The 23,717-nt window shown below is 71.1% G+C and overlaps 7 protein-coding genes across 7 annotated transcripts in view; 5 read left to right on the forward strand and 2 right to left on the reverse strand.

Annotated features, from left to right (window-relative positions):
- Positions 1-802: 802 nt before the first annotated feature.
- Positions 803-3,271, forward strand: AURANDRAFT_64816 (hypothetical protein; the record flags this gene model as incomplete). The annotated part of the gene is made up of 1 exon (XM_009039575.1): positions 803-3,271. The coding sequence occupies one exon, from the start codon at positions 803-805 to the stop codon at positions 3,269-3,271; it is 2,469 nt and encodes an 822-aa protein (XP_009037823.1).
- Positions 3,272-11,287: 8,016 nt separating this feature from the next.
- Positions 11,288-12,701, reverse strand: AURANDRAFT_27992 (hypothetical protein; the record flags this gene model as incomplete). Its single annotated transcript, XM_009039867.1, has 2 exons — positions 11,288-11,813; positions 12,424-12,701. Coding segments are annotated over 2 exons (804 nt in total), but the record flags the coding sequence as incomplete, so codon positions are not given.
- Positions 12,702-16,327: 3,626 nt separating this feature from the next.
- AURANDRAFT_71800 (expressed protein) lies at positions 16,328-17,185 on the forward strand (the record flags this gene model as incomplete). The annotated part of the gene is made up of 1 exon (XM_009039576.1): positions 16,328-17,185. A coding segment is annotated over one exon (858 nt), but the record flags the coding sequence as incomplete, so codon positions are not given.
- Positions 17,186-17,382: 197 nt separating this feature from the next.
- Positions 17,383-18,378, forward strand: AURANDRAFT_59094 (hypothetical protein; the record flags this gene model as incomplete). Its single annotated transcript, XM_009039577.1, has 1 exon — positions 17,383-18,378. The coding sequence occupies one exon, from the start codon at positions 17,383-17,385 to the stop codon at positions 18,376-18,378; it is 996 nt and encodes a 331-aa protein (XP_009037825.1).
- A 797-nt stretch (positions 18,379-19,175) lies between these two features.
- Positions 19,176-19,857, forward strand: ABC19 (hypothetical protein; the record flags this gene model as incomplete). Its single annotated transcript, XM_009039578.1, has 3 exons — positions 19,176-19,283; positions 19,531-19,614; positions 19,732-19,857. Coding segments are annotated over 3 exons (318 nt in total), but the record flags the coding sequence as incomplete, so codon positions are not given.
- A 1,322-nt stretch (positions 19,858-21,179) lies between these two features.
- On the reverse strand, positions 21,180-22,148 carry BGL2 (putative endo-beta-1,3-1,4 glucanase; the record flags this gene model as incomplete). Its single annotated transcript, XM_009039866.1, has 1 exon — positions 21,180-22,148. The coding sequence occupies one exon, from the start codon at positions 22,146-22,148 to the stop codon at positions 21,180-21,182; it is 969 nt and encodes a 322-aa protein (XP_009038114.1).
- A 321-nt stretch (positions 22,149-22,469) lies between these two features.
- AURANDRAFT_64820 (hypothetical protein) overlaps positions 22,470-23,717 on the forward strand; it is a gene marked incomplete at both ends in the record, with an annotated part of 5,762 nt that continues 4,514 nt past the window's right edge. The window contains 2 exons of the mRNA XM_009039579.1: positions 22,470-22,867; positions 23,237-23,621. Of these exons, the coding sequence (XP_009037827.1) occupies positions 22,470-22,867; positions 23,237-23,621 (783 nt within the window). The remainder of the gene's footprint in view (positions 22,868-23,236; positions 23,622-23,717) is intronic.

The raw sequence follows: 23,717 nt of genomic DNA on the forward strand, positions 1-23,717 counted from the left end.
CCCGCGGCAGCAGCGCTCAGACAACAAGCAAACACACGACGAGCCGCAGCGCTGCAGGCAGCAGCAGCAGCAGCGCCGGGGCAGCAGCCCTCACGAACGAAATGACGCTGCTGCGGCTGCTCGTGTTTTGCACCGCCGCGGCGCATGCAAGACCGACGACGCTCGCACTCGCTCGACGCGGCGCGCCCGTCGACGCGGCGCTGGACGCGCCACGCTGTCCGCGCGCGGCGACCTCGCGCGCGCTCGCGGTCCGTGGCGGTGGACTCTTCGCCGGGCTCAACCCCCTGGGCTACAAGATGACGGCGCTGGGCGAGCAGTTCCTCGAGTTCGACGGGTCCCGCGACTCGGACCTGGGCCGCCTGCTCTCGTCGCTCAAGAGCCGGAAGCGCCACGCGACGATCAAGTCCGAGTGGCTCGAGCTCATGCGGTTCTCGAAGACGGGCCAGGCGCTCCGGATCTACAAGGAGCTCGACGCGTTCCTCGCGTTCCTGCTCAAGTGCGGCTTCATCGCATAGGCCATAAGAGCGACGCGCGGTGCCAGATCCCTCCAACGGGCGCACAATCGTGTAATGTTACCGAGGCCGATGTTTACAACTGCCGGATCTTAGATCAAATCTTGGGCAGAAGAGAGGCGTGCTATACGAGGTGTTGCGAGAGCATCTCGTGCTGCCCGCGGGCGACGGCCGGCATGGGCGGGGTCCTCTGCCGCTCGAGCCCGGTCGCGGCGGGCGACGGCGACCAGGACGTCTCCGAGAGCACGCGATATCGGCGGTCCAGGTTCGAAAGCCGCTGGCGCAAGAGGATGTCCTTCTACCGCAAGTACCAGGGCGGGGCGCCCGTGGGCAGCGTCCTCGAGGAGGTGGAGAAGACGCGGCGCATGCTGAAGCGCCAGTCCGGGTCCGTGCTCGACCCCAACGGCGACTACATGGCGCGCTGGGACATGATCACGACGTTCTTCCTGCTCTTCACGGCGATCGTGACGCCCGTCGAGGTGGGCTTCACGCGCCAGCTCGGCGGGAACCCGCGCCAGTGGGCCATCTGGTGGATCAACCGCATCGTGGACCTGGTCTTCATCAAGGACATCGGCGTCCAGTTCTTCGTGCCCTACGTCGACGAGACGCGCGGGTCCCTCGTCATCCGGAGCCGGCGGCTCATCGCGCGGCACTACCTCCGGGGCTGGTTCTGGATCGACACGGTCTCCGTGATCCCCTTCGACCTGCTCGACGGCCTGTCGAAGCTCAAGATCATGCGCCTCATCAAGCTCCTCAAGCTCCTCAAGCTCGGGCGCGTCCTGAAAGCGAACCGGACGCTGGCCCGCTGGGAGTCGTCCATCGCCATCTCCTACGCGAAGATCTCCATGTACACCTTCGCGCTGGGCATCGTCTTCGTCGCCCACTGGATGGCCTGCGGCTGGGCCCTCATCGACACGATGAGCGACGCGGAGGCGTGGACGTGGGTCAAGCACCTCGAGCTCGTCAAGGAGTCGCCCATCGACGGCACGCGGGGCTTCCGGCCCGAGTCCATGCTCCACCGCTACTGCGCGTCGCTCTACTTCTCCATCTACACGCTCACGTCCATCGGCTACGGCGACATCGCGGCCGTGAATTTGGGCGAGTTCATCCTGAGCTCGTTCTTCATGCTGTTGGGCTCCTTCTTCTGGGCCTACACCATCGGCTCCTTCTGCGCGACGCTGGCGACCATGGACATGTACGAGGTCCAGTGGAAGCAGACCATGGACGAGATGAACGCGATGATGAAGGACCGCCACTTCCAGCCCGCGCTCCGCCGCAAGGTCCGCATGTTCGTCAAGAACGCGAAGCACCTCCAGAAGGCGGCCAACTACCGGGGCCTGGAGCAGCAGATGAGCCTCGCCCTGCGCGGCGTCGCGGCCAAGGCGAACCACCGGGGCTGGCTCGCGCGGACCTGGTACTTCTCGCCGCCGTACGTCGAGACCGTGAACGAGGGCTTCGTCGCGGAGATGTCCCAGTCGCTCCTCCACCAGCTCTTCGCGCCCCTCGAGGCCTACGAGATCGCCAAGAGCCTGTGCATCCTCGAGAGCGGCATCGTCGCGCGCGACGGCCGGCCCGTGTCCAAGGGCGCGGTCTGGGGCCTGGACTTCGTGCTCCGCGACGACGTCGGCCTGGCCGTGCCGTTGGAGCTCGCGTCCGTGAACATGGGCAGCTCCCTCACCTACGCGGAGATCATGAGCCTCCACCAGGACTCGCTCTACGACATCCTGGACGGCGGCCACTACCCGGAGGTCGAGGACGCGATCCGCCTCGCGGTCCTCTTCTACCGCATGCAGCGCGCCATGAAGCGCCTCGTCATGACCGTCAACAAGTCGCGCCTCGAGGGCCGCGCGACGGCCCACGACGAGCTCTTCAAGCTCGCGCGCGAGTCCATGCAGGCGCCGAGGAAGACGCCGCGCCAGATGCGCCTCGAGGGCGAGCCGTCGCCCCAGCGCGCGAAGGCGGACCTGGCCCCCCTGAAGGGCGAGAAGAAGAGGCTCGACAACGGCGCGGCGCGCTCGGGGCGCGAGAAGCGCATCCCGACGCCCGAGCAGGCGCCGCGGGCCCTCGAGCCCGACGACGCGGGCGCGCCCGGCCTCGGCGACCTCGGCGCGGCGATCCTCGCGCCGCCGCCCGCGGAGCCGGAGCCGGAGGCCGAGCTCAAGGAGGAGGCCGACGTCAAGGCGCCCGCGCGGCTCCCGCCCCTCGGCGGCGCCGGCGCCGGCGACCCCTTCGGCGGCGGGTCGCCCCTGGGCTCGCCCGCGGCCCGCGACGCGCCGCCGGGCTTCGCCGCGACGGGCGCCGCCGTCCTCGAGCCCCTCGCGGCGCGGCCGGAGTCGCCGGCCAAGGCCGCGTCCTTCGACGCGCCGCGGCCCGAGTCCGAGCCCGAGTCGCCGAATAAGGAGCCGCGGGGCGGCTCCTTCGACCGGGCCAAGAAGCCGCGCACGGCCAAGGTCAACCTCGACGACCTCGCGACGCTCATCCGCGGCGCCGTCGCGGCGGAGATGGACGCGCGCCTCGGCGCCGACCGGGGCCCGTCGCCGTCGGCCGTCGCCGCGCACGGCGGCCGCCAGTCGCTCGCGCAGAAGCGCGCGGCCCACGGCCGGCCGACGACGGCGTTCCACCGGCCCACGACCGTGGGCAACGGCCTCCGCGCGAGCCCCTTCGGGGGCGGCATGGTCGGCCGGCGGTCCGTCGTCGCCGCGCGCGACCTGAGCCCGGGGAGCAAGCAGCGGAACATGCGGCCGGCGGCGGACGTGTAACACGGCGCTCGGAAGAGCCGCCTAATCTAAGCCCCCGGCGCGCAGGAGGCAGGAGGGGAACTCCGCGTCCGCGTGCGCGGCCGTGACCGCGGCGATGGCCTTCCGGCGGACGTCGCGCGCGGCGTTGGGGACGACGTGCGTGTGGAGCGCGACGAGGCAGGCGCGCACGAGCTGCGGCAGGCTCCCCGCGGGCTGCACGGACCCGTCGAGCAGCGGGCCCGGGAAGAGCTCGGAGAGCGCGTCGCGGTCCGCGTCGTCGCCGCCGCCGCGGTCGCGGTCGGGCGCGCGCACGTCGACGGCGACGCGCGCGGCGGGCTCGTCGCCGCCGTCGTCGAGGGGCGCCAGGGAGACGACGACGCGCGCGCATTCGAGCGCGTCGTGGGGCGGCGGCGCGAGCGCGGGCGACCTGTGTGGAATTCAACCACTGGATTGGGTGGTCCCGACCAAACTTGAGAATTCTCTAGCTCGGTCAAATCGAAGTCGATTCGGCTGATTTTTGGAGGAATCGATTGCTCTCGTCGGGTTCTCGAAGCACATCCGAAGAGATTGCGTCAAAATTGTCGCATACGCGCACATTGAAGTCGGGTTGAAGATTTGATTTCCACACAGCGGGCGACCGGTTCCACACGACGGCCGCCCACGTGTCCGGCGCGTCGGCCGGCGGCGCCGGCGGCGCGTCCCGCGGCGTCCGCGGCGACGCGCCGCCGGCCATGGGGTTCTCGCCGGCGAAGAAGGACACGGACGGCCGGGAGGCCGCGGGCGCGGCCTTCGGCGAGTCTCGGGGAGAGCTCGGCGACCCCGTCCGCGGCGACCCGTCGTCGGGCGCCGCGGCGCGGACGACCAGCGCCGCGCGGCCGTCGACGTCGCCGCGCGCCGCGGCTTCGAGGCCCGCGAGGAAGGCGGCGTAGAGCTCGTCGCCGGGCTCCGGGCCGTCCGCGTAGCGCGCGCCGCCGTCGCCGTCGCCGGACAGGCAGAGCACGGCGACGCCGAACGCGTCGCGCGCGGGCAGCGCGTCGAGCGCGTCGAGCGCCGCGTCGAGGTCGTCGCCGCCGCTCAGGGGCGTCGCGCCGCTCGCCCAGGTGCCCGGCGCGAAGAGGCCGAGCACCGCGGCCGCGCCGTGCGGCGACCGGCGGTCGGTTTTCTTTTTCGCGCGGCGACTCCGGACGATGGCGCCCGGGTGCGCCGGCGCGGGCGCCTCGGCGTCGCGCGGCGCGTCCGCGAGGGCCGCGGCGCTCGCGTCCGCGAGGAGCGCGGCGTCGTCGGCCTCCGGGCCCTCGTCGTCGGACGACGCGTCGGCGTCTGGTGTCGTGGCCGTGGGCGGCTCGTCACCGTCATCCTCCGCGGAAGCATCCGGCTCGTCGCCGTCCTCCGCCGTGAGGCGCCAGGCCGTCTTGCCGAGGGCGCCGCGGTGCACGAGGAGGAAGTCGTCGCCGTCGCGGCCCGGCCCCGCGGGCGCGAGCACCGACAGCAGGCTGCCGCAGCGGCCCAGCGCGTAGCGCGCGGGCGCCGCGAGCGCCGCGCCCGGCCACGCCGCCGCCGCCAGCGCCTCGTCGGGCGCGTCGCAGGCGACGCGGCGGCCGTCGCGGAGCAGGGGGTCCAACAGCGACGCGCAGCGCTCCGCGACGTCGTAGCGGTGGACCGCGACGCCGTGTTGGAGCGCGCGGTCGCCGCCGTCGCGGCGCCGCCGGCACAGGTCCGCGTGCACCGCGGCGCCCCGGAGCGCGACGTCGAGCAGGCTCGCCGCGCTCTTCGCGCGCGCCGGCGGCGGCGCGTCGAGCACCCAGGCCTCGAGGGCCCGCGCGGCCGCCGCCGCCGTCGCGCCGTCGTCCTCCGCGGGGCCCACGCGGTCCCCGGGCTTCGGCGAGCTCTCGCCGCGCTTCGCGAACCACGCCGCCGCCGACGACGGCTCCAGGTCCAGGAGCGCCGTCACCTCGCGGCAGACGTCCGGCCTGTGCCGAAATCAAACAGTGAGCTGGCTTATCCCAACTTTGAAATTCTCTAGCTCGGTCAAATCGAAGTCGATTAGGCTGACTTTTGGACGGATCGATTGCTCTCGTCAAGTTCCCGAAGCACAGCTGAAGAATCTGGTCCAAACCGTTCGATTACGCGCACATTGAAGTCGTGTTGAATATTTGATTTCAGCACGGCGTCCGGCAGCGCCTCGTCGGCGACCTTGACGAACCAGTCGCTCTTCTTCGCCGCCGCGTCGACCGTCGACTCCTCGCGGCCGTCGTCGACGCCCCGCGCCAGCAAACCGAGATCTTCCAGCAGGCCCATGTAGGCCACCGTCGCCGGCAGCGACCGCCAGCAGGGCCTCGCGCCCGGCAGCGACCCCTTGCAGCGGAGCACGCCGTCGAGGACGAGGGGCAGCGCCTTGTAGGGCGACTCGCGCGCCGCGAGGCTCACGCATTTCAGCACGAGCGCCGCGTTCCGCGGCTCCGCCTCGGACTGGAGCGCCTCCGACAGCGCGTCGCGCACGCGCTTCGCGACGACCTTGTCCCGCAACAAGTCGGGCGCGCGCTCCGCCAAGACCCGTAGACAGTTGCGCCGGAGCCGGCTCGCGGCCGCGGCCGGGTCCCGGCCGCCCGGCGACGCCGGCGACGCCTCGGGCGACGGCGATTCCACGGGCTCCAAGAGCACGTCGCGCGCGCGGTCCACGGCGAGCGCGAGCAGCGCCGCGCCGCCGCGGACGCCCGGCGCCGCGCCCGTGACCACGGGCCCCGCGTGCGCCAGGACCACCGCCGCGCTCGCCGCCGTGCTCGTCGCCGGATCCAGCGCCTGCCGGAACGCCAAAAAGCACCGCAGCGAGTGGGCCTGCTTGAGCGGCTCGAGCGCGCGCGACGCGACGACGCCGAGCGCCTCGACCGCGCAGCACCGCGCGGCGTCGTCGTAGGGTTGCCCGTCGAGGAGCGCCGCGTCGAAGAGAAACGCGCCGAAGACGTCGAGCACGTCGTCCGCCGCCGCGGGCCGCCGCCCGGCGACGCGCCGCGCGACCTTGAACTCGGCCAAATTCCGCAGCGCGGGCGCGACGCGGACGCCGCTCTCGAGGAACGCGTCCGCCGGCCGCAGCTGGCCGCAGAACGTGCGGTCCCGCGCGCGGCCGAGGGAGCAGAGGCCCCGCGCGCACGCGGCGACGGCGCCGACGGCGACGCGCCGCGCGGCGCCCGTCGCGCCGGGACCCGGCAGCGCGCCGACCGCGCGGAAGCAGTAGCGCAGCCCGCCGTTCGTCAGGCGGCTCGCGCCGTCGCAGCGGCCTATTGGAGAGCGTTTGGGGGAACCTGGCCGTCGGTTCGGGCGGCGATCGGCGCCATCCAAAAATCCGCGTCGAACCCCCGCGCCGTGAGAACCCAGCTCGCGGCGCCGGGCTGCCCGAACGAAAAATCCCGCCTCTCGTTGAATCACCCGTCCGTCGGCGCCGGCGCCGGCGGTCCGCGCCGCGCGCGCGGCGGATGCGGCCCCAGTCGAAGCCGCCGGGTGCGCAGGGCGGCGCGCCGGCGAAGACGAGCACGCCGCCGCCGTCGCCCAGGACGCCGACGGCCGCGACGACGGCGAAGGCGAGCCGCGAGAACCAGCGCGCCCAGGCCTCGACGACCGGCAGCCGCGCGGCCCACGCCGGGAACCGCGCCTCGAGCCGCGCCCAGCACGCGTCGTCGTAGGGGTCGTCGCTCAGGTCCGCGTCCGCGACCTACAATGGCTCTTCGAGGATTCGACGCGAGCGCAACGACGCACCGACAGCAGGCACGCGTCGACGACGGCGTCGAAGAGATCCGCGGCGAGCTCGTCCGCGAGCACGGGGTGCTCGCCGTAGACGCCGTCCGCGACGTCGACGAGCTTGGCCGCGACGGCGCGCGCGCGGCTCGGCGCGCCGGGCAGCCGGTTCGCGGCGCCCGCGCGGAGCGCGTCGAGCGCGACGCGGCAGACGCGGCACCGCTCCGCCTAAAACGCGCATCTTCTCCACAAAATAAACGCTTCTCGACGCCGCGCCGCGCGACGTCGAGCTCCGCCCGGGCGAAGAGCAGGCCGCCTACAAAAAGGGTTGTGTCGTAAAAAAGGCGTCGCGCCGTATCCCATCCCCGAATAGGTTGATTGAAATTCGCAGCACCGGGACCGCGCCGACGTGCGGCCGGCCCGCGTCGCCGCCGTCGCCGCGCGCGCATAAAAAGAGGCGGCCGAGGCCGAGGAGCGCGCGCAGGTCCTCCTCGGGCCGGAGCGCGCCGGACGCGAGCCAGCGCAGCGTCACGTCGACGGCCTTGGCGACGACGCGGTCGCCCGCGGCCGTCCACGGCAGGGACAGCGCCGCGCCGACGACCTCGAGCGCGAAGGCCACGTGGCGCGGCGTCTCCGTGACGGCGGCAAAGGCCGCGCTGCCGGCCTCCATCTTCGCGTGGATGGCCTCGACCATGGTCTCGCAGACGTGGAAGCGCACGGCCTCGGGGTAGAGCGCCAGCACGTCCACCGACGTGTCGGCGGCCGAGGAGTCCATCTGTGGTGGTGCGCTCTCAGTGGCCATTGCGGCGGAGCGAGTCACGCTCTGGAGTCGCCGGAGCCGTCGCCGCGCCCGGACGCCCTGGCGCCGTCGCCGCGCCCGGACGCCTTGGAGCCGTCGCCGCGCCCGGACGCCTTGGAGCCGTCGCCGCGACCGGACGCCTCGGAAGAGCAGCCCCGAGCACTTCACCCACTCACTTCAGCTTAGGCTGCTGTGAGTGCGCTCTCGGCGGCCGCCCATCGATGGCAGCCCGTAGCACTTCAAGCAACCAGATTCTTGAAGCGCATTCGGGCGACACGCTCGAGTCTGGCGCTGTCGACGCGTTCGGACACAATGACAGACCTGAAAGCAGCTTTGGAAGCGTGGGGGAGCGACCAGCAGCCACAAAAGCGGAAACGAGGCGGAAAGAAACAGCGCGAGCGCGCCGAGGAGCACGCCAAACGCCAGAAAGAAGCGCCTGTTGCGGCAGCGCCTGTTGCGGCGGCGGCGCCCGTTGTAGCACCCGTTGCGGCGGCTCCTGTGACGGCGGCGGCGGCGCCCGCGGCGGGACAAGACCTGAAGAGCGCTCTCGAAGCGTGGGGCGGCGACCAGGAGCCCGCGAAGCGGAAGCGCGGCGGCAAGAAGCAGCGCGAGCGCGCCGAGGAGCACGCCAAACGAGCGGCGGCGGCGGCGCCCACCGCGGCGGCGGCGCCTGTGGCCGCACCCACCGCGGCCGCGCCCACCGCGGCGGCACCTGTTGCGGCGGCGACGTCCGCGCGCGTCTGCGAGCACTTTGCGCGCGGCCAGTGCACGCGCGGCGACAAGTGCCGCTTCTCGCACGCCGCCGGCGCCAGTTCCGAGGGCACGAAGAGGCGCGCGCGGCCGGGCGCCCAGGCGCGGCACAAGGCCCAGGACTGGGCCGCGAACAACGGCCAGCGCGAGCCGGACCGCGGCGACAACGTGCGCGACGTCGAGTGCCGCGGCCACGCGCTCCCCTGCGTCCGCCGCGTCGTCGAGAAGGCCGGCGCGAAGAACTACGGCCGCGCGTTCCTGTCCTGCCGCTACTGGCGCGACAAGGGCGGCTGCGGGCACTTTGCGTGGGTAAGTTGATGCTCTAGGATCTTTGTTTTGACGGCCTCGTCACGGTCATCTGTGTCGAAGACGACGGCGTCCAAGTACGCGCCCGCCGGCGCCTCGGCGACGCCGCCCTGGACGCCCCCGACGCCTCGGCGGCGACTCGAACATCGCCCTGAACGACCCCGACGCCTCGGCGGCGACATCGCCCTGGACGACCCCGACGCCTCGGCGACGCCGCCCGGGACGACACCGACGCCTCCGCGACGCCGCCCGGGACGACACCGACGCCTCCGCGACGCCGCCCGGGACGACACCGACGCCTCGGCGACGCCGCCCTGGACGCCCGTCGTGACGAGGGGGGCGTAGCGCGGAATGATATTACACGCCGCGCGCTGCCGGTCGACGGGGCGGGGAAGGTCGGGAGGGCTAGTAGATGTAGCCGTCGGTCGGGTGAATGGTGACGGGCTTCATCGTCGGATGCACGATTGGCTTCGCCGTCGGTGCTGGCGTCGGCACCGGTATAGGTACGCCTATGACGCGATGTGAAATTCGTTCTCGTCGGTAAAAATCTCTCGAAAACCGTCGCGGGACGCTGGTTGGTGCCTGACGGCCGTTGAGATGGCTCGTACGATGGCGCTGGTATCGGCAAGGCCGACGGTCCCGGCGTGGGCAAACTCGAGGGTCTGTACGACGGCGCCGGCACGGGTAGCCGCGTCGGCGCCGTCGGGACGTGCGTGTCGCTGGGCGCGGGCGTGATCGTCGGCGCGGGCGACGTCGTCGGGGATACCGTCGACGGGCAGGACGTCGGCGCCTATGACGCGTTTCGATGAATTTCGTCGGTAAAAATCTCTAGAAAACCGTCGCGGGACTCTGGTCGGTGCCGGGCTCAAGGTCGGCTGCGGCAACGTCGGGTTGTAGGTTTGGGTCCTCGTCGGCGGCTTCGACGGCGCCGGCGACACGCTCGGTGATGACGAGGGCTGTGGCGTCGTGGGTCCGTACGTGACGGGCGCGGCAGTCGGACGGGGCGTTGGTCGCGGCGACGGGCCGTGACTGGGCTTCGGTGTGGTGGGAAGCGAGCTCGGCGCGGCCGTCGGAGACGGGAACGGTAACGAGCTGGGAGGCAATGTCGGGAAGTCGCTCGGCTTCAGCGTCGGCACGCCCGTCGGCACGCGTGACCTATAGAGCGTATCGTTTTCCCGGTCAAAAGCTCTCGAAAATCGTCACGGACGCGGGCAGCGACGGATGGTAGCTGGGCCTTGGCGACGGATATGGCGTGGGCGCGTCACTCGGCTTCACCGTCGGCTCGTACGTCGGCAACGCGGAGATGGTCGGGTTGCTCGTCGGAAGTGGCGATGGCTTCTCGTAGTGCTTGAACGTCACCTCCTCGACGCTCGACAGCTTGTCGATCAAAGCGATGCTGCTCGAGGTCGCGATGAGTGCCGCCACCTCCTTGCCCGTCAACGCGGAGAACACCCTGGGGTGGAAGACCTCGACGATGGACTTCTCCCACGCGGCCTGGAAGTCGCCCGTGATCAAGGAGGTCTTGAGCGTCTTGATGACGTGCTTGAGCATGTCCTCGACGCCGCCCGGCGACATGGTCTGCGTGTTGTAGATGTTGAAGGAGAAGTCGATGCGCGCTCGGGTGTCGTCGTCGTCGGGAGATTCGATCTTCTCGACGCTCGTGACGCTGATCGTGTCCGCGCTGTACGTGCCTGTTCGAGAGATGGGTGAATCGAGGTAGGCGTCGCGGCGCTCGACGGCGGCGCTCGACGGCGGCGTTCCGGAGCCCGCGGCGATCACTCGTGTTGAAGTGGAGCCGGTTCGAAGGGCGCCTCTCCGCCGTCTGGCGCCTCTCCGCCGTCGGCCGCCTCGCGACGCGGCTCGCGAGCTCCGCGCCGTCGCCACCGGCCCAGGGCGCTGGCGGACCAGACCTCTCGGGCGGCGGCGTCGGCGCGGGCCCGCGAGACGCGACGCTCGCGTTGAAGTGGAGCGTTCGATCGGACGCCTCTCCGTCGTCGGGCGGCTCGCGAGCTCCGCGCCGTCGCCACCGGCCCAGGGCCGGCGAGACGCGACGGAGCCGTCTCTCGAGTTGAAGGGTTCGAAGGCGCGGGGAGGCGCCGTTCAAGCAGGTGCCCATCGTCCAGGCCAGCGCGTCGAGCACGTCGCCCTGCTCGAGCGCCTCGACGAAGTGGGCTTCCAAGTACTCGATGGTGTCCTCGCCGTCGTCGTCGTCGATGCCCGGGGGCGCGCCGATGTTCGCGTCGGCGATGGCCGTCGTCCTCCGCCCGACGGGGTCCGTGGACTCCGAGCCTGTGTGGAAATCAACCACTGGTTTGGGACGTCCCGACCAAACTTTGAAATTCTCTCGCTCGGCCAAATCGAAGTCGATTCGGCTGATTTTTGGACGAATCGATTGCTCTCGTCGAGTTCTCGAAGCGCAGCCGAAGAGTCTGGCGCAATTCGTTCAATTACGCTCACATTGAAGTCGAGTTGAAGATTTGATTTCCACGCAGCTCCGAGCAGCCCATGCAGAGCGTGATGGCCGTGCCGACCTCGCCGATGTAGTACGGCGACGAAGTCGGGAGTGTCGACGGCGCGGGCGTGGGCATGTGCGCGGTCGGGTTCGCCGATGGGCTCGCCGTGGAGGGCACGCTCGTCGGAGTGTACGACGGGGCAGCCGTCGGAGCTGGCTCGGGGGCCGGGGTCGGCGTGTACGACGGCGGCGTCGACCTGCGGAAGACGAAGTCAGGGGAGGGGGGGAACGGCTGGCGATGGACGCTGGAGGCGGACGGCGAAGGCGTCGGCGCGGGCTCCGGCGCGAGCGACGGCGGCGGGCTCGGGCTCGGCGTCGGAATGGACGCGCTCGGCGAGAGCGACGGCGCGTACGTCGGCGCCAGAGTGGGAGCGGCCGACGGGCTCGCCGTGGTCGGCGTCAGCGTGGGGGCCGACGTCGGCAGCTTCGTCGGCCTCCGCGTCGGGTTCGGCGTGGGGTACGCGGACCTGTGTGCTGCGACGTCGGGCCCGAACTTCAGAAATCTCTGGCTCGGTCAAATCGAAGTCGATTCAGCCGATTTTTGGACGAATCGATTGCTCTCGTCGAGTTCTCGACGCACGGCTGAAGATCTTGCGTCGAAACCGTCGCGTACGCTCACATTGAAGATTTGATTTGCACGCCGACGCCGACGGGTAGGTCGTCGGCACGTACGTGGGCTCGAGCGATGGGGTCGACGACGACGGATGCCACGTCGCCGTGGGCGCCGCGGACGGCGTGGCCGTCGACGGCACCGGCGTCGGCAGCTTTGTGGGCCGACGCGTCGGCCGAGGCGTCGGGATGCCCGTCGGGCTGGCCGTTGTGGGCGTCGCCGACGGCGCAGGCGAAGGCGGCGTCGTCGGAGCGGACGTCGTCGGCCGGTACGATGGCAATGGCGTCGGCGGCACCTGTGAAGAGCGGAAGGGTCGGACCTCTTCGAGGTCCAGGCGACGGACGCTGGGCCGGACGGTAGGAGCCGCTGTCGGATCGGGCCTCGGCCGCCTCGTGGGCTCCAACGTGGGCGCGTAAGAGGGGCTGAAGGACGGGAGCGGCGTCGGGACAAACGAGGGGTCGATCGACGGCCCGCCCGTCGGTTTCATCGTTGGGGCTGGCGTCGGCGCGTAGGACGGCGGCGTCGACGGGTAGGCCGAGGGCCCGTCGGTTGGCCGCGGCGTCGGAAGCGGCGACGGCGGATGCGTCGGGGAGTAGCTCGGGGCGTGCGACGGATCAGAGCTCGGCGAGGGTGATGGGGGCGTCGACGGGCCACCGGTCGGCTTGTGTGTAGGCCTCGGAAGCGGCACAGCTGTCGGCGGGCGGCTCGGCGCGCCGGTGGGCCCCGGAATCGGGAGCGGCGTCGGAACCTACGACGTCGTGTTGGACTTCCCGGACACGAGGAACTCCTCGGACGCCGAGTGGGCACGTAGCTCGGGGCTCCGCTCGGGCCCGACGTCGGGCTCGGGATGGGAAGCGGCGTCGGCACGTACGAGGGACACACCGACGGGTCGCCCGTCGGGCGGGGCGTCGGGATGTCCGTCGGGTACTCGGACCTGCGAGGGGTGAACTCATGCACACGTCGTCGGACGTGCGAGACACCGCGAACGCACGGCTTCAACGTCGGCACGTGCGTCGGGTAGTCCGAAGGAGCGTACGAGGGAGTCGCGGTCGTCGGCCGGTCCGTGGGCCTCCGGGAGGGCTTCGGCGAGGGCACGATCGTGGGCGCCGACGTGGGCACGAACGACGGCTCCTCGCTGGGCGCGGGCGTGGGCCGCTGCACGGGCATGCCGCTGGGCGAGGCCGACGTCGGCATCGCGCTGCTCGGGAGCCCGGTAGGCCGATAGGTGAGCGTCGGTTGCGGGTACGGCAATAGCGTCGTGGGCGACATCGTGACCGAGGGCGCCGGGGTGTTCGGGAAGTCGTCCCCGAGATCCCGCGGTGGGTGGGAGAAACTCGGGGCGTCGTCCTCCGGCTCGAGCAGCGCCATGTCGCCGCCGTAGGAGTACGAGTACGTCGAGAAGGACTCCTTCTTCGACGCGTGGAAGTCGTCGTCGTCCTCGCGGACGCTCTTCTTCTCCTTCGAGCTCTCCTTCTTCGACAGCGCCGCCACGCCGGAGAGCTCCGACAGCTTCGTCGGCGTCATCGCGCCCGACTGCGCCTCGAGCGACGCCGCGCCCGACAGCTTCGACCGCGACGTCGTGCCCGACTGCGCGGCCGGCGTCACCGCTCCCGGCCGCGCGGCCAACGACGCGACGCCCGCCGCGGGCCGCAAACTCATTCGCCGGACGCCCACGACCGCGAGCGTCATCGACACGCAGAGCGCGAGCGTCGTGATTCGCCGGTAGGGCCGCGGCACGGCGTGGGGGACGCCCTCGAGCGGCGTCTCCTCCGTGTCCCGCGATTTGAGCAGCGCGCGATCGTCATCGTCCGCGCCGGCCGCCGCCCGCCGGCTCGACGACTGCGTCTCGTCGACCGCCATCTGGCGGTCCGCGACGGCGCCGCGCCGCGCCGCGGACGGCCGGTGGGGCCCGACGGTCCCGGGGGCCGGCGCGGGGCTGCCTCCGACGCCGCGCGGGCACTCCTATCGCAGTGGCGTCGTCGAATTTGGGCCGGGCTGGATGGATCGTATCATGTCAACACAGCGACCTTGCCCTCGCGTTGAGAAGAAATGCCACACTCACACAGGCCGAGCGGTTCGACGCGACGCCGCTACCCGATGCCGCACGCTGCATTGTGTGCCTCCGACGCGCGCCAACTCACGGGTCCGTGCGAAGCACTGGCGCCCAGTAGCGTCTGCGCGCAACAGCGCACGCCGTCGCCGTGCGCCGGGCGCTGCTTCGGAGCACGCGGCCGGACCTCGAGGGCGTCGTCGCGGTACACGGTGCACGCGCGCCTCGAGGCGCTGGACCACGGCGACGTCGACACGATCGCGCGGGGCTAGCGGCTCCGCACGACCGTCGCGCAGCGGCGCACGCCGTCGCCGCGCCGGCGGGCTCCGCTTCGGTGCGCGAGTTTGGACCTCGAGGACGTCGTCGCGGTCCGCCGTCCACGCGCGCCTCGAGGCGCTGGACCACGACATCGACGTGCTCGCGCAGAGCGAGCGCCTCGCGGCCGCCGCGCACGGCGTCGGCTGGGACGCGCGCGCGGGCCGCGACCGGCGCACGCGCTGCGGCGGCGGCACGAACGCGTCGCTCCCCTACGGCGACGCGCACGCGCCCCGTCGACCCCGTGCGCTGCGGCGCCGCCGCGCTCGCGCGGGGCTAGCGCCTCGTGGCCGCCGCGCACCCCGTCGGCTGGAACGCGGCGCCGGCGGCCGCCGCTTCGGAGCGTGCGGCCGGACCTCGACGTCGTCGCGGTACACGATGCACGCGCACCTCGACGCGCTGGACCACGGCGGCGTCGATGCGCTCGCGCGGGGCTAGCGGCTCGCGGCCGTCGGGTACGCCGTCGTCTTCAAGGAGAACGGCGTCGCGGGCCCGCGGAGCGCTTCGACGCGTCCGCCGCGCGCCGCGCGGCGTCGCGACGCGGTCGGCGTGCGACGACGTCGCGGCGACGGTCGACGTGGACGTCGCGCGGACGCCGAAGGCGCGACGACGGCGCGCCGTCGACGCAGACCGTCGACGCGACGCCGGCGACGCCTGCGACGACGCGCTCCTGATTTTCGAGGGGTGAAGTAAGGAGTCACAGTGGCACATGTTACCGCTATCGCGCGTCCCGCGCTGCTTGGTGCGCAGGGATCGGGCGGGGGAGGATGGCGCGCGCGCCTAGACGCCGCAGCCCGCGAAGTACGCGTGGAAGGCCGCCGACGCGGCCTCCTCCGAGTTCCAGAAGCTCCGGCCCTCGTCGGGCGACCCCGCGACGTCGTTCTTGAGGAAGATCGACTCCTTCTTCAGCTTCTTGAATTTCTGCTCGCCGCCCATGAGCCGCTTGTTGCCGTCCTTCTTCGCGACTTGGACCTTGATGCGCGTCCACGGCCGGATTTGGTCGGCGCCCGTGGCGTACGTACAGCGGCCGAGGGAAGGCTTGCTCGGGAGATCCACGTTGTGCGCGGCGCGCTCGTGGACGGGGAATTGGGGCACGTAGCCCTGCTTCAGCAGCACGTCGCGGCGCGCCCGCTGTCGCTGGTACTGCTTGTGGTTCCGGGTCGACATATCCAGGATGTTCTGGTCCTCGTCCTGGTCTTTCTCGCCGCAGCCGCCGCGCGCCTTCCATTCCTTGTGGTAGGCCCGCGAGCTGGCCCGCTTCTCGCCCTTGGTCGTCCGCCGCTTCGGCAGCGGCTCGTCGACCGTCGCGTCGAGGTACGCCTTGGTCTCCTTGGCCTTGATCTCGGCGCACGCCTTACCCTCGCGGGCGAGGTCGACGAACTTGACCGGGTCCTGGCCGAAGGTGGCGGCGACACCGGTCGCCGCGACGTCGAACGCCGCGGCCTTGACGTCGCCGCCCGACACGGTCGCGGCGATGAGCTCGTAGCTCTTGTCGTTGGCCAGCGCCGAGGCGTCTTCGACGCGGTCGCGGCGCGTCTGGTTGGAGATGCAGCCGCCGAAAGAAGTGAGGGGGTGGTCCACGGCCCATGCCGCCTGGCCGATCACGGTCCGCCCGTCGACGACCCCCGTCGCTTTCAGTCTTTCCTCTGTCAGCCTCGCCGCTGCACTTGCTTGCTCTGCTTCGTAACCGGACTTGCCTTTCTTCCTGCGTCTGAGCCGTTTGATGAGGCTAGAGACCATAGCGGCGCAAACTCCTGCGCAACAAGCTCCTACGAGGTGTGCTTGGGCTCTCCGACGAGAATGGCTGGCTCCGAGCCGCCGTCGGAGCGTACCTCGTGATCTTGTTTCTGATTGGCTGGAAAACTTCACTTTTCTTACTTGCTATGCAACATGGAAGGGTGAGGTTTTCCAACCAATCAAAATCAAGATCACGAGGTACGCTCCGGTGGCGCCTCAGCCACTCGTCGAGCTCCTCCCCGGAGGTCCGGCATCGCAAACCACAGAGCGCAGCCTCTGCGGGGTGCAATGGCGCTGTCGACGCTCAACACCGACGCCATCCGGCAGACCACCGCGCGCACGCGGGCCGGCGACTTCCTCATCTTCGTCGGCTCCAAAGGCGGCGCCCACGTCCTCGGCTACCCGGCGTCCGTGAACCGGAACTACCAGGTGCAGCCCGAGTGGCCCCTCATCGAGGCGCTGCTCAAGAACCGCGTCAAGTGCAAGCGCGCCTTCCTCGGCGACGCCTTCACGGTCTGGGAGTCGCTGGAGTGCGACGACATGCTCGTCGGCGGCTTCGGCGTCGCGGTCGACGCGCTGCCCGACGCGGCCAAGGCGATCTTCGTGCCGCACCTCTGCGCGGTGCTCGCGGCGCTCATCACGCTCGACGCCGAGGACGCGTCGGCGCGCGCGACCCGCCTCAACTCGCTCAACCTCGTCGAGCTCGACCTCCAGCTCCGCGAGCTCCTGCAGCTCCGGCGCATCGAGATCACGGCGCTCGGCGGCGCGCCCGCGGCGATCGGCGACGGCCTCGACCACCTCGCCGGCGCGGGCGCGGCGCCCCAGGACGGCGGCGACGGCGGCGGCCAGGGCGGCCACGGCGGCCACGGCGGCCAGGGCGGCCAGGGCGGCCACGGCGGCGGCGGCGGCGGCGGAGGCGGCGGCGGCGGCGGCGGCGCGCGCAAGGGCGGCGGCGGCGGCGGCGGCGGCGGCGGCGGCGGCGGCGGCGCCCCGGCCGCCAAGCGCCCCCGCCGCTAGGCGGCCCCAAGAACACCCGCGCGCGCGCGGACCAAACCGCGCGACCCGCGCGACCCGCGCGACCCTCAGGGCTCCCGCGACCTCCAAGAAATAAGAACTCGTGTGCTGTGAAACCCCGTGGACGGGCCCGCGTCTCCGCCCCGCCGCTCGCGCGCGCGGAGCGCGTCGCCGACGCTGCGGCCCTCGACGCGCGCGCGCGCCGCGCGGAGCTCGAGCCAGACGCGGGACAATGTTGCCGCAGCAACATCGACACAAAAACGAGGCAGCCCAGACGAGAAGCAGCCCGACGATGAGCTGCAGCAAAAACATGCGCCTCCTCCTCCTACTACACACCCTCTCCCGCGCAACGTCGCTGCACGTAAAAATCGCGACGCGGCCGTCGCCGCTAGCCGTGAAGCAGGCGGAGCGCGTCGCTGAGACGTTGCGACGCGCTGATCCGGCACTAACGACAGAACTGGTGCGCATCTCATCGACCGGCGAGTATCGCAACAACACACCACTACCGCTGGCCCTGGATCCGACGGTCGACTTCACGGGCCTGCTCGACGACGCCGTCGGCAGCGGCGCCGTCGACGTCGCGGTCCACTCGCTCAAGGACCTGCCGCCGGCGAACCGATGGCGCGGGGACCTGCGCGTCGCGTGCCACCTGCCGCGCACGGAATCGGCCGCCGACGCGCTGGTCGGCTACGCGAGCATGGACCTCGTGCCGCGGGGCGCGCGCGTCGGCACGGCGTCGCAGCGCCGGCGGGCGCTGCTGCGGTGCGCGCGGCCGGACCTCGACGTCGTCACGGTCCGCGGGAACGTCCACGCGCGCCTCGAGACGCTCGACCGCGGCGACGTCGACGCGCTCATCCTGGGCGCGGCGGGGCTCCAGCGGCTCGAGCTCCTCGACGCCCGGCGCCACGCGATCCTGTCGTTCGACGAGATGCTCCCGGCGCCCGCGCAAGGCATCGTCGGGGCCGTCGCGCGCGGCGACGGCGGCGCCCTCGGCGACCTGCTCGCGCGCGCGGACGACCGCGACGCGCGCATCGCCGCGACGGCGGAGCGCGCGGTGCTCGACGTCGCCGACGCGGCGTCGCCGGGCGCCGGGCGGCCGCCGACGTCGGCCGCGATGACGCGCGACGGCGCCGCGTGGCTCCTGAGAGCGCGGCTGACTCGGCCCGATGGCTCGAGGAGCGCGGCGACGACGAGCACCGTCGAAGCCGACCAGCTCGGCGACGGCGACGCGGCCGCGCGCGAGTTCGGCGCGGCCGCGGGCCGGGACCTGCTCAGACGCGCGGGTCCCGACTTCTTCGCGGAGTAAGCGTGGGTCGTGTTGTGTGAACTCGCCACAGCGGTCGACCCCGTTTTTAAGTTGAAATTCAACATCCAACTCCAAGATTGCGCTTTCCTGTTGCCGACAGTCTGGTCCACCCACACGAACTGGCAGCCCGCACCGACCACCACGATATGAGCTGCAGCAAGAACACCTGGTCAACAGTCGCCGAAGGCGACGGCACGGTGTACAAGCTCACGGACGCCTGCGCGGCGCTCTTCGACTGCGCCGTGGGCAGTTATTGTCCTGCGGGCAGCTTCTCGGGTAGGTCGCCGCGCCTGCACATCCATGAACGCACGACCCCGCGCAGGTACGGCGGAAGACGCCGCGGCCTACTTCGCCGAGGCCTGGTGGCCCAGCGGGCGCGGCGGCGTCGACTGCGAGGTCGTCGCGGGCCACGACGCGGACGTCTTCGCGTACCAGTGCGCGTGCGGCAACGGCTTCTGGTGCGGCGCGAACACGGCGCTGCCCAAGTTCTGCCCCAAGGGCTACTTCTGCGAGACGCCCGCGTCGCTGGAGAAGTGCCCCGAGGGCTCCTACTGCAAGGAGGGCTCCGTGGAGGCGGCCAGAGGTTCTCACCTGATCGGTCTCGGTAGGCCTCTGCCCTGACGGCACGACGATCATGCGGGGGCCGTCGGGCTGCTTCCTCCCGGGCACGTCGACGGCGATCATGGGCGCGTCGGGCGCGGGCAAGACGACGATCATGAACTTGCGCGCGCCCGCGTCCTATCAAGGTCAACGGCGAGGAGTGCGCGTCGCTCGCCAAGTGGAGCAGCCGCGTCGCGTTCGTGCCCCAGGAGGACATCATGCACCGCCAGCTCACGGTCCTCGAGAACTTGGAGTTCAGCGCGATGACGCGGCTCCCGGCGACCTGGACGCTCGCGCGGCGCGGCGTCGCGTCTTTGCTTCGATGGCGCTCGCGGAATCCGAGAGGTTCGTTCGGGCAGCCCGGCGCCGCGAGCTGGGTTCTCGAGAGGTGGGATTCGGTTCGTTCGGGCAGCCCGGCGCCGCGAGCTGGGTTCTCACGGCGCGGGGAGTCGATGCGCATTGTTGGGGGCGCCGAGCGCCTCGCCTCCGGGCCCCCGCTCGCGGCGCCGGGCCGCCCGAACCGACGGCCCCGACAAAATTTAGGCCGAGAAGCGCGAGCTCGTCATCAAGGTCCTCTACGAGCTCAACCTGGTGAAGATCCAGCACTCGAAGATCGGCGACGAGCGGTGTCGTTCCGTAGGTGCCTACGTAGGCGCCTACGAGGCTACGTAGCCTCGGCTCGAGCCTCTGGCGCCTACGTAGCCTCGTCCGGAGCCTACGAACCTACGCGCCCTCGCAGGCGACGAGTTCGAGCGCGGCGTCTCCGGCGGCCAGCGCAAGCGCGTCAACGTGGGCCTCGAGCTCGTCGCGGACCCCAAGGTGCTCTTCCTCGACGAGCCGACGTCGGGCCCGGCGTCCTGCGGCTGCGACGATTTCTGAGAGATTTCGGGTGGGAAAACGATGAAAAGTCGTCGCCAACGTGCCTGGTAGGTCGGGCCTCGACAGCGTCTCGGCGACGGAGCTCTCGGAGATGCTGCGGTCCATCGCGGAGAGCGACGGCCAGGGACGTGCTCCGCGAGGACTTTGTGGACTACCCGCGCGACGTCGCGCGCGCGTTCTGCCCGTCGCCCCGTGGCCTGCTTCGCGCTCTGCCTCCGGCGCGCCTGCCGCCAGGCCTACGGCTCTTTTTATTCGTTCTTCCTCGGCGTCGTCGTCTTCTACTTTGCCGTGGCGCTCAGGGCAGCACAAGAGAGCGAAATTCCCAACTTCAAAGGCTCCGATCTCGGCCATTTTCGACTCGTTTCGGCTGATTTTTGGACGAGCGATCATCTCTTGGAACAGTCTCGAAGCGTGGATGCTTTTTCTGGAACGCGCGCGCGCGGAACACTCACGTTGAAGCGACTTTGAATCACTCTTGTGCTGCCCAGGCGTCGCTCGTCGGCGACGGCCTCAACGTCCTCGGCGGCTACAGCCCCGACGTGTGCATGCAGCAGTACCCGGAGCTCCAGGCGGCGTGCCTCAACCTCCAGGAGAGCACCTACGTCCCCGCGATCAGCGCCGTCGTCTTCATCGTCGTCGCCATGGGCGCGTCGACGAGCGCGTCGACGTTCGGCTGCGAGAGGGCGCAGTACTGGCGCGAGGCCGCCGCGGGCCTCCACACGCCGGCCTACTTCTTCGCGAAAGTCGTCGCGGACGTCCCGCTCTGCGTCGTCTCCGCCGTCTCCATCTGGGCCGCGCTCATCTCCGGCTTCGACTCGCCGATGCCGAACGGCCAGCTGCTGCTCAACTTCCTCGGCATCAACATCTTCGGCTACTGCTCGGGCTACTTCCTCTCGTTCCTGCTGCCCTACACGGCCTGCGGCCTCGCGGCCGTCGCCTGGTCCGTCTTCTGGTCGCAGATGTTCAGCGGCGCCGGCGGCAAGAGCATGAGCGAGGAGCCGGACCTCAAGTGGATCTTCGCCATGTCCGCGCCGCGCTGGTTCCTCGAGGCCGTCTTCTACGCGACGACGGTGGACCCCTTCGACGAGGTCCCCTCGGGGCCCAACGAGGGCGAGCCCTACTTCGACCTCTCGCGCCAGAAGCAGGCGTACCGCTACTTCAACACGTACTGGGACTGCATCGGCTGGCTCTTCTTCGTCAACCTCTGCCTCCTCGTCATCGACCTCCTCCTCATCACGGGCACGAAGCTCGAGAAGAAGCGGTAGTCGTGTTTGTCCTTCCCTTTGCGTTCAGCTTAAAGGCTCCTAGATTCAACGCTGCCCTCACGCGGACGGGGGCGGGGCGGCGGGCTCGGGCGCGGGCGGCGGCGTCGGCGCGGGCGGCGGCGTCGGCGGCGCGGGCGGCTTCGGCGGCGCGGGCGGCGGCACGAACTGGCCGCCGGGGATCTCCGCGGGCGGCGGCGGCGGGAGCTCGGTGCCCGCCGTGTCCGCGACGCCGCGCTGGTACATGCGGACGTAGTCGATCTCCATGGTCGTCGGCAGGCAGGCCGCGTCGATGCCCTTGACGGCGCCCCAGTTGCCGCCCACGGCGACGTTGAGGATGATGTAAAACCGCTGCGAGAAGGGCCACTCGTCGCTGCTGCCGCTCTTCGTGTTCTTGAACTCGAAGGTCTGGACGTCGTCGATGAAGTATTTAATGGATTCCTCCGTCCACTCGACGGCGTAGACGTGGAAGGCGTCGTGCGCGTCCGGCACGCGCATGACCGCGTGTTTGTGGCTCTTCAGGCGGTGGTTGAACGCGCCCGTGTGCACGCTGTTGTGGATGACGCCCGGGTCCCAGCCGACGCACTCCATGATGTCGACCTCGCCGCTCCGCGGCCAGCCGCCGTAGCGCTGGTCCGTGGGCATGAGCCAGATCGCGGGCCAGATGCCGGGCCGGCCCGCGGGCAGCTTCGCGCGGACCTCCATGCGGCCGTAGAGCCAGTCGCCCTTGCCGCGCGTCCGGATGCGCGCGCTCGTGAACGGGTTCCCGATCCAGTCCTCCCGCCGCGCGGTGATCTTCAGGGTGCCGTCGCTCACGTACGAGTTCTCCTTGCGCCCGCTCATGTACCACTGCTGCTCGTTGTGGTTGCGATCGTGGACCCAGTTGTTCGCCTCGACCTGGTAGGACCACTTGCGGCTGTCGGGCAGGCCCTCGTAGTCGAACTCATCACTCCAGACGAGCTTGTAGCCGTCGTCGGCGGGCTCAGGCTCGACGGGCGCCGGCTCCGGCTCCGGAGCTGGCGGCGCCATGGGCGGCGGCGGCGGCGGCGGCGGCGGCGCGAGCGGCGGCGGTGCGGCCATGGCGGCGAGGTTCGAACGCGCGAGGCTGCCCGCCAGGCTGGAGGAGCAGCAACACTGAAGTATCTCGGCTGTGCGGCGGCCGTTCTGGTGCTTGGGCAGCTCCCGACAAGCCAGTTGCGCGTGGGAGGTCGTGCGCGCGGTCGGGCGTCGACCTCGCGCGCGACTTCGGCTCCTGACGGCTGCGGGCGCGCGTACCTCTGCCGCGAGTGCCGAAGCTTTGCTGGCGCCACGCGCACAACTGCGGCGCACAGCTCCGGCGTCTGCGCCAGCATGAGCAGCGTCGACGACATCATCGAGGACGACGACGACGAGTACTTGGAGGACTTCGACGCCTCGCCCTTGAAGCGCGCGAACACCGAGGAGGTCGGAGACGCGTACTCGGAGGACGGCTTCGACGCTGACGGAGACGTGCCGTCGTTGCGCCGCGTCGCCACGGAGGAGGTCATCGGAGAACCGAGCGAGGGCGACGGCTACGACGACGACTTCGGCGCGGAGAAGGAGGAACAGGCGTTTTCGCCCGAGGACGAGGATGCCTACGCGGAGGACTTCGTCGCCGAGCGACCCTCTGTCGCGCCGCCGGCCGACGACGCGGACTACGCCGACGATGACTTCGACGTCGCTTCTCCCGCGCCGCCGAAGCCGGACGACGCCGAGGCGTACGAGGATGAGTTCGAGGAGGCCGCCGCGGCGTCGCCGTCGCCTCCCGAAGCGGACGACAACTCCGATGGCGGGGTCTACGAGGACAACGACTTCGAGGGCGGCGATAGCTTTGAAAAGGATGCCGCGGCGGCCGAGGCGCGGCGCGCCTCGACCATGGCCGTGCACGCGCCCGCCGCTGACGGAGACGCCCAATCCTACGGCGACGACTTCGCGAGTCAACCGAGCGTAGAGTCGGGCTTCGTCGAGAACGACGTCGAAGCGGCGCCCGCGCGGCCGCGGTCGGAGACGGAGACGGCCATCGCACCGGCGGATGACGACTATGGCGAAGATGATTTTGCGGACGAGCCCGCCAACGACGATTACGCAGATGATTTTAGCGCTGGAGCCGACGCGGGCCGACCGCCGTCGCCGCAGCCGAGCGTCGAGCTGCCCGTGTCCGTCGAGGAGCCGACGCCCGCCGCGCCGGAGCCGTCCGCGGGCGGCTATTCGGAGGCGTTCGACAGTGACGCGCCGCCGGCGACGCTCGTGGAGAAGTCGAGCCAGCGCTACGACGAAGAAGAGTTCGAGCCCGTCGCGGTCGTCGAGGCGACTTCTACGTACCAAGAAGAAGAGTTCGAGCCCGAGACCCCCGTGGCGACGACCGCGTCGCCGCGCTGGGCGTCCGGGTCCGGCGCGGCGGCGGCCGCCGCGGCGGCGTCGCCCGGCTGGGCCGCGACGACGACGCCGGCGCCCGACGCGGCCGCGCGCGCGGCTCCGCCGTCGGTGGCGTCGAGCGGCTGGGGCTTCAACGGCGCGTCCGCGGCCAAGGCGCCGCCGTCGCCGCAGCCCTCGCCGGAGGCCTGGGCGACGGACTCGCCG

Source organism: Aureococcus anophagefferens, assembly GCF_000186865.1.
Source record: "Aureococcus anophagefferens unplaced genomic scaffold AURANscaffold_12, whole genome shotgun sequence".
In the NCBI taxonomy this organism is placed as follows: Eukaryota; class Pelagophyceae; order Pelagomonadales; family Pelagomonadaceae; genus Aureococcus; species Aureococcus anophagefferens.